At 44.3% G+C, this 8,801-nt stretch overlaps 1 protein-coding gene across 1 annotated transcript; it reads left to right on the top strand.

Annotated features, from left to right (window-relative positions):
* Positions 1-2,230: 2,230 nt before the first annotated feature.
* On the top strand, positions 2,231-7,614 carry LOC119312637 (pumilio homolog 24-like). Its single transcript, XM_037588378.1, has 17 exons — positions 2,231-2,492; positions 2,609-2,662; positions 3,056-3,117; positions 3,199-3,280; positions 3,366-3,489; positions 3,601-3,684; positions 3,847-3,961; positions 4,146-4,296; positions 4,409-4,621; positions 4,928-4,999; positions 5,174-5,224; positions 5,335-5,385; positions 5,489-5,596; positions 5,674-5,838; positions 6,188-6,262; positions 6,697-6,935; positions 7,136-7,614. Exons 1-17 carry the CDS (start codon positions 2,307-2,309, stop codon positions 7,266-7,268), a joined length of 1,965 nt encoding a protein of 654 aa, XP_037444275.1. The 5' UTR covers positions 2,231-2,306; the 3' UTR covers positions 7,269-7,614.
* Positions 7,615-8,801: the final 1,187 nt, after the last annotated feature.

The following is an 8,801-nucleotide window of genomic DNA, read 5'->3' as shown; positions in this document are numbered from 1 at the left end:
ACAGACTCGTAAAGCTTTGAGATAGCCGAACACACACATACAACTCTCCCCTCTATATTGAAGGGGCGTTGCCCCCACGTGAACAATATTCTTCGTCAACGAGACAAGCATATATCACATTGTTATTTTATTGTGTAAGTAAATCATGTTTTTAAGATAAACATACATATATGTGTGAGCTAGACTATTATTGTTCTGAACATATATTTGAAACAACACGATTTTACACAATAATTTTCTCAGGCATATATCGCATTATAGATTGGAAAAAGCTAGTGGTCAACCGCCGATCTTTCCTCTCACATCCACCACGTTCTACGCTTCACACATGTCTTGATGGGCCAGCGCACTGCTTCTCTTCTTCATCCCTATCTCTAACGAAATGGCTGCATTTTCCTATCTCTACTATCCATGCGTTGAATTTTCATCTGACCATGCGGAGCGCTCCATACTGCAGTTCTTGCAATTGAGCACATGTTTTGAAAAGGCATACCACAACAAATCGGGTGATGCAGAGACCACACAGTGCTATCTCCGTTGCAGCCGTCAACGTTCTTGCAAGTTTTCGCAACAACAGTCTTGTTGCAGGAATACATAGAAGAAGCTAGAGATGTTGGGTCCTATTGCAATGGAGGTTTTGCAACAAGAATCTTGTAACAGAAAAACAGAGAAGTTTTGCATCAAGGGTCTTGGGTCTTGTTGCAGAAAAATAGAGAAGAAAAAGTTTTGCAACAAGGTCTTGTTGCAGTAAATTAAAGAAGAGAATTTTTTGCAACCGAGGTCTTGTTGCAGAAAACTAGAGAAGAAGATATTTTTGTAACATGCCTCTTGCTGCAGAAAGTTAGAGAAGAAGAGGTTTCGCAACAAGAGCATTGTTGCAAGAAATTACAGAATAAGAACGCTCACCTCGTGCAATCTTGTCCACCAACAGCAACATCACCAACGAGTGGGGAGCAGCCGATCTTGTCCACCAGAAACTTAGGCTATGGGCTTCGGCGAGAGGGAGAGGAGTTCAACATGGTATAGAGTAGTAGCCTAGTGTGTGGAGTGGAGGGGTGGACGTGCATGCCGTGTGTGGTAGTGCATTCCGTCATCTGTTTTTCTTGGACATAACTCTCTCTCCCCTATAAAACTAAGGTACGCATTTTACGTACTTAAAAAAAAACGCTTGCCACGTGCAATCGGACGGCTCACGAGGTGGTGAATCTTTAAAGAAAAAAACACGGCCGACGCGTAGCACCGTCCTTATAGATTTCCAACCCGCAAACGAGCTCCAGAAATAGTCGGTCGTTCTTTTACTACTAACCCTTCACGCACGCATCTAAAAAAAAAACCCTTCACGCACGCAAGACATTTCTTGGGAAGAAAGAAGTACTCCCACTACCACTACTCTACGTGGGTCTTGACCTGACCTCATGGGGAAGAAAAACCTGCAAACAAACGGATTCCTGCTTCTTGTGCTCCAAGCAAAATCATACTAGTGACCCGGCAACATCAGCAGGGTGGCAGTCGTAGTCTCGTAGACTAGCTCAGACCCAGACCCCGGGTAGGGCTACGTACTACGATCAACGAGATCACGGCCCACACGGGCTGCGGCTAGTAGTACCAGTAGCCTATCCGATCGCGCCCCGACCACGTACACGGAAATGCATCCGCCAGATCTCCGACCCAACGAACCAACCGTCCTCTCCCAGCCGATGGCGGCGCGGCGCCCCCAGGTTTCATCCAGGTTTTCCACTCCTCCTCAGACGGGGCGCGCGTGTGCGGTCGGGGCCACGCCCGCGCGGCCACACGGCCGGCCGCACCGCCCACACCGGATCGCTCGCACGCCGACACCGCTAGCGCCCAAAAAGAGGCGCCCCACGCCCCACGCCGCACCGCACCGCGCACCGAGGCCACCCCGCCCCGCGGTCGCACACGCGTCCACGTCCTGCCCGCTGTTCGCCCGTTCGTTGGCGCGCTCCGCGGCCTCCACGGCGGGAAAAAGTGAAAACCCTCCCGCGCGCGCCCCTTGACCAGTCAGATGCTAGCCTGTGGGCCGGGCCCAACCTAGGCGTCTAGAAAGGAGGAGCGGCGACGGCCGGGTTACGCTGCGCGGGCCGACAAGTGTCGCAGGCCCAATGCGTTGCTGCGTGAATGCGGGCCAGGCCGTGCCGCAAGCCCACTCGTTCCGGGAATGCGTACGATAAACCCTAGAAGGCTAGAACGAACCAACTTGTCCCGGCCTCTACCTGCGGCGCTACCAGGTAAACCCTCGCTCGCCGTCACCGCTCCTCTTCCGTTCGCCGACGCCGCCCCGCGCAGCCATGGCCGGCGGCGGCGACCACCCGGGCGCCAACAAGCGGAAGCGCGAGGCCGCGGGGCGGCCCAAGGCGCCGTCCAAGGGGCCCGGCCCCGGCGACGCCGCGAAGCGGAAGAAGACCTACGACCCCCCCGCCGCCAAGCCGAAGCCGCAGCCCGTCACCGCCAAGGAGAAGCGGGTCGCCGCCAAGGTATTTTAACGTCGCTTCTTTCCTTTTGCTGTGATAGCCAGAATAGCCAGAGCATGGGTGTTGCTGCTGCTGCTTGAGTTTGAGCTAAAGCTGTGGAATGGCGTTGGTTGTGGCAGGAAATGTCCGAGTCGAGGAAGATGAAGAGGAAGCCCAACTACAACCTCGAGAAGGTAATTTACGCCACCCCCTCTTGTATGCTCAGATTATGCATGTGCATCTCAATCCCTGGCTGTGTGTGTGATCACGTTTCCTTGTATGTTCAAAGTTCAGATTGCACTTGCTGCGTACATAATAATCAATCATTTAATACTGCTTGTAGCCTAAACCAAACTAAAATACAGCAGTAGACATCTGAGTATTACATCTTCTGGATTTTTAGTTATGCTGATAGCATTACTTATTAATTTTGATAGTGAAGCAAAAACTGGCTTTGATCCCAGTAATCCCACTAATAGACAGACAGTAGCAGTGCCTGCTTCAACCGTCGCCTCTGTTTATGATGATTCAGTACCCTACCTTGGTCTACTCTAATTTGGGGTGCTGTTGACACCTAATATCGACAGGAACTGGCAGTACTATGGGAGAAGATGAGATGTCGTGATGTGAGCAAGGAGAATAGATCCAAGTAAGTGTCACTATTAAAGTCTTGTGAGTTGCAACTTATGTTCAACCTCTTATGCCGATGGGTTTGTCATCATCTCTACAGGCTAGTAACCGAGGCTCTCCGTAAAATGGATGGAAAATATTTCGAAATTGCTGGATCCCATGTAACCGCTCGTGTTCTTCAAGTAAGTCGACGATGATCAGTCTTTCTGAGTGCGCTGCTTATGGTGTTTTGGTGCTTATTCTGATAGCCACCATTCTTTTTTTCAGACATGTGTCAAGTGGTGCTCACAGCCAGAGAGGGATGCTGTTTTTGTTGCCCTGCAGCCACATTTGCTCCATCTTTCTCGCAAGAAATACGCTGTTTTCCTTGTGAAGAAGCTCATAAAACTTGGTAAATTTCTCTATGTTTCGCTAAAACCCCGTATGTTTTCATATGTGAGAATGTTGCTCGTTTTTCTGATAACCCTTAGCTTGACCAACATACCTTTTTTTGTGACTGCAGCCACTAAAAAACAGCTTGCCTTGTTCATCTCTTCCCTTCATGGTCATGTCGCTTCTCTACTTCGTCACACAATAGGAGCCGCAGGTATGTGTTGCTATGTGTTATTGTCATACGGGGTAGGAACTTGTCGTGTATAAGGGCAGCAGGAGTTAATGGTTGAATGCCATTGTACTCATGCGTTTCTATTTGCTATACAAGTAAAGGGGTACATGGTAATCTCACATTGAGATGCACTCTTTCTTGCAGTTGTTGATTGTGCCTTTCATCAGGCGACGCCGCCTCAGAAAAGAAGTTTGTTGTTGGAATTGTACTCCACTGAGCTTCAGCTGTTCAAAGACTTGACTGAACAAAAATCATGCAGGTTGGCATGCTATAATGTCTTGTCATACATCTGCTTTGTAGTGTCCTGTTAACTTTTGTTACTCTCTGTACAAAACTTAACTTGGGCGGAGGGAAATATTTTTGTAGTCACCTGTTTATCCTGCCATAGGTGGCTGCAGTTATTTGTTTAGTTCAATATACTAAAGTTCAATTTTCTTTTTCAGTTTGTTAGAAACAATTTCCAAGCTTGGACTACAGAAATCATCTGTCCTGCAGTATATGACTACTGTTATCCAGCCACTTTTGGAAAAGGGTATTGTTGAGTATTCCATAGTTCACACGGTCATATTGGAGTACTTAACAATTGCGGATAAGGTAAATGTACTTCATTGACGTGATTGGCATATCTTTATAACAAAGCTGTCCTTTTTTAGTGAAATGTTTCTTCAGCATATCGCACTATCTAATATATGCATGTGTTTTGTAGACATCAGCCTCGGACGTGATTCGTCAGTTAATCCCCCATCTTACCCAAGGGTCATCTGTCGTAGATGGAGATGAACTATCAGGGGTCGCTGAAGTACCAACGAAATCAAAAGCTAAGAAGAAAAGATCTTCAGAACCACTTCTCATTCGGATCATGCAGACGAGGGAAGGTTTAAAAATAGGACTTGCTTGCCTCAAGCATGGCAGTGCGAAGGTACATTTTCTTTTTTCTTGTCTCTTTCCGTTTTCTTATTTGTATCTAAAAGAGAGAGATTTCAGAGCGATCACTTGGTTTAACTTTGCCTACTCATCTGCTTTTTCCAATGTTTATCTATTAATAACTTCTGTAGATTTCAGAGACACTAAATAGTCATGCAAATTGACCCGTGCATTAGTTAGTGCCTCATGCTGCATACCCAGTAGTATTTCTTTTCATTCTTGCTTATTCCAGTAGTATTTCTTTTCATTCTTGCTTATTTCCAGTGTGGTTTTGTCATTTTAACACGGTAATGCATTTCAGGATAGGAAGAAAATTATCAAAAGCTTGAAGGGGCAGAATATGAAGCTTGCTCTTGGTGATTATGGATGCCTTGTAAGTGATGTCTATATATGTAATAGCTTATTTTAGTGTTTAAATTGGATGGTACTGTGTAAATTTTATGCTTTAACCTTTATAAACATTCTCCTAATCCACAGTAATTTCAGATGGTTTTATGCTTCCAAGTGGTTAATCATCAACTAAACTAACATTTCTTATTTTCTCCAGTTCCTTGCTTGTCTTCTCTCCATTGTTGATGACACAAAACTTGTTACTAAGGTTAGCCAGCACCAATCGTTTGCTTGTAGCAAGTGTTATGCTACCATTACAAGCAATCTGAAGAGGCAGCCGTTCATGTGCTTATTATAGCCTACTTTCATTATTTGTAGGTTGTAATTGATGAGCTGACAAAGCAGTTAAAGGAACTCATATTTGACAAGGTAAAAGGAATAACGAGCTTCTGATATCCTTATTTTTATTTGCTATTAGTTATACCCACATGAGAGATGAGACTATTTATGATTGAGCTCCTTGCTGGAACAGAACGGGAGACGCCCATTGCTGCAGCTACTTGACCCACTTTGCTCACGTTATCTGACTCCGACTGATTTGAATTGTCTGAAGTACAGTGTGCCTTCCCTTGCTTCAAAGGCAAGTTACCTACTCTATTAACTGTTAAGTACTTTGAAGAGAGACAGGCCCCCAGAAATTTGCTTTTTTTGTTTCAGGATGAGGCATCAGAGAGTGCTACTAAAGTTAACTTGGATAGTAAGTTGGATGATGTAGCTGACAAAGAACATGGGGGTTCAGAAGACACACTGGTTGCATCTGATAGCAAGAAGGACCCGTTTAAACGGCGGCAGGAACTGTTGGTGAAAAGCGAGCTTTTTGAGGTGATACTTGTGACATGTATTTAACTTTTTATTTATTTATTCAACGTCATTTCTTTTGGAGTATGTAGTTTCCCACCTCAAGAGATCTACCTTTATTCTTGCAGTAGTACTCCCTCCGTCCAAAAGTAAGTGTCATTGATTAGTTTAAAGTTAGTATGAAGTTGTACTAAATCAGCGACTCTTACTTTGGGACGGAGGGAGTATGATTTAAAGGTGACCATTTGACAAAGAAAACCTAGTCGCAACATTACTCTGCCCCCATAACACCCTGATCCCGACATTACTATGCTCCCATAGTCACGTATCCCCTAATCCAAGCAATAATGTAGGTGTTATTTTTTCTTTGCAGGTTCTCATCGAGATTTGCATTGAAAATGTTGGGGAGTTACTTAGAACAAACTTCGGCAAAGATGTATTATATGAGGTAATCTCCTTGGTCCATGCTCCATGCTTCTACCTGTACCTGTATAGCCAGTATCTTGGGAGAATATTCGTTCATCTATGCTATTTGTTCGTGAAATGAGCTACTTGTGATAAATATGCTTTTACTTGCATGACCTTCACAAGAGACGAGCATTATCTCTGATTATTATTCGACAATGTGGAAATATTCTTATGAGTTGGTGGAGCCTTTTCTCTGGAATGTGTTGGTCCTTATGCCTGCTCGTAGTATTACTGTTATTCACTTTTCCTTAATGATGAATCAACCTCCTGTAAAAGAAAACGGCACTCCAGTCTACACACAAACCTACCTTACCTACTGTTTCCGTGGTCTGACTCTTGATGCAAATGAGTAATTGACTATTGAAGAGCTTCATGATTGCACCTACTGAGATTCTGTATTGCCAATTTTCCAAGGTTGCTGTAGGCGGAAAAAATAATGTCTTGGAGGGGGTCACCGACAGGATCCACGTGCTTCACAATGCTATAGCTTCTGACGCAGCACGCCCGAGGACAGAAGATGTTGAGCACGCCTTTGATAACTACCACTCGAGCCGCGTAATCAGAAAGATGATACTTGATTGCCCTGCGTTTGCCGCTACCCTATGGAAAAAAGCCCTCAAAGGGAAGTGCAAGTCATTTGCAGATGGATTCAGGTACCTCAGAATGACTCCTCATCGATATGTCAGTTGTTTAATCTGTCCATCAAATTTGTGGACCATGCAAGTGCAATGAATACAATTTCAACTATTTATTGCAATTTACGTACCTGCATTGCACTGCTGAGTTGGTAGTTTGAAGGAAATAAAGGAATAATGCGCTGATACTCTGATGAACTTGTTGGTCGCTGCTGCAGCTCCAAGGTGGTGGCTGCCTATCTGGAATCTCCGGATTCCAAGGTGAAGGATCTTGCGAGATCTGAGGTGCAGCCGCTCATCGACGGTGGCATACTGAAGATTCCAGACCATAAAGCAGGGGAGAAGAAGTGAGTCTTCTCTCAGCGGGCCTCTCACCACCGCCAGCAACACAAGCAGGCCAAGGCGGCGCTCGTGCTTGCCTGTTGTGGATGAAAGAGTGTAATACGTACATCCGCGGTCATCCTACTCGAGGTGTATGTTCAATTTTGGCACCGGATACCAATGTACTCGAAATACATGCGGGCGTTGAGGGTTTAGGTTAATACTTGACTGTGGGGAGGTTTGCTGCTACATATTCGTGTGATGTGGCATAAGTTTGGCCGTTCACCATCACATCTAAGCAGACGATGCCACCCGGCATTTTCCACCTGATTCATTTTGTTTTGTTCCTTGAGAACAAGGTCAGCCATGCATTTTCCACCTGACCCATTTTTTTTTGCGAGAAAAAAAACAGTGTTTAGAATGTTACTTTAGCCATATCAGTTGAGCTAAAATCATTGATGGAACATGCATTCCATGGTGGTGCTGCAATTAGCTTGCCTTTTCTCTCTAAAATCTTCAATTCCGTTTATCACCCGAGCTAATACCAGGGGAAAGAGAGAACAGAGAGGAGTGGAGGAAGAAAAATAGCATGACATCAATAAAATAAAATATGTTGTGTGAGGCAATGTCAGCTCACGTGTCATCTATGGCGCGGTTTGGCTACATTTTAATCCAGCGAGTTGCCTCATGGCATGAAAAGTACTAGGGGAATTTGTGTTTTTTTTTCTTTTCGGGATAGCTTTAAACCTCAATATAGTTAGAACATGCGGCTCCTCAAATGTCCAAAAATCACGAAATTTCGCATGCACCTTGCCCACATGAGCATCTTGGATGCCTAATTTTTTTATCTTTTTGTGGATTTTTTAACTATTGTTTAAAAAATTACTATTCACCATACGTAGATGAGCCTGGGCACCGTTTTGAGTTGTGGAAACATGTGTGACATTTTAGAAGAAGCATATCAGGGGCATTTATAAATCATCTATTTATCCCAAATATGATGAAAATTAAGCATTTTTTTGCATATAAATTCCTCAAAGTGCTCTCACATGCAATATTGATGAAATTGCAAAAAAAAAAAAACTCTCTTTACTTGTGGTATTTTTCTGATGCTTGTTAATTCACTGTTATGCAAACAAGGCCATTTTGCACCATGTGTCTAATGGATTCACTCATGGATATCATGCTCTTATCTCCAGCAACTAGCTTATGTCCGCGAGCTTCTTTGTGGATGCAAATTGTGATGAATGTTTTCCACTTAGAAACTTATACACGCGAGAAAGTGCTTTTCTTTCATTGGTAACCTTGTTCCTTGTCGGTCACTTGGAGCATAATTGGTTTGATGCCAAAAGTTGGCATGCCAAAATTTGGCAACTGCCAAATATTGGCTAGAGATTGGTTGCTTGCCAATTCTTGTTGTCAATCTCACAAAAAGTTGCCAAATGTTGGCAACTTTTGATTTTGTCAAATGTTGGCTTGCCAAATATTGGCAATGTCAAATGTTGGTAGCAAACCAAATGATTTTGCCAAATATTTGCACACACATGTGTTTTCAACGTATTT

This window comes from Triticum dicoccoides, chromosome 5B (genome assembly GCF_002162155.2).
Source record: "Triticum dicoccoides isolate Atlit2015 ecotype Zavitan chromosome 5B, WEW_v2.0, whole genome shotgun sequence".
In the NCBI taxonomy this organism is placed as follows: domain Eukaryota; kingdom Viridiplantae; phylum Streptophyta; class Magnoliopsida; order Poales; family Poaceae; genus Triticum; species Triticum dicoccoides.
The sequence above is the reverse complement of the archived record's forward strand: the minus strand, read 5'-3'. Positions and strand labels throughout refer to the sequence as shown.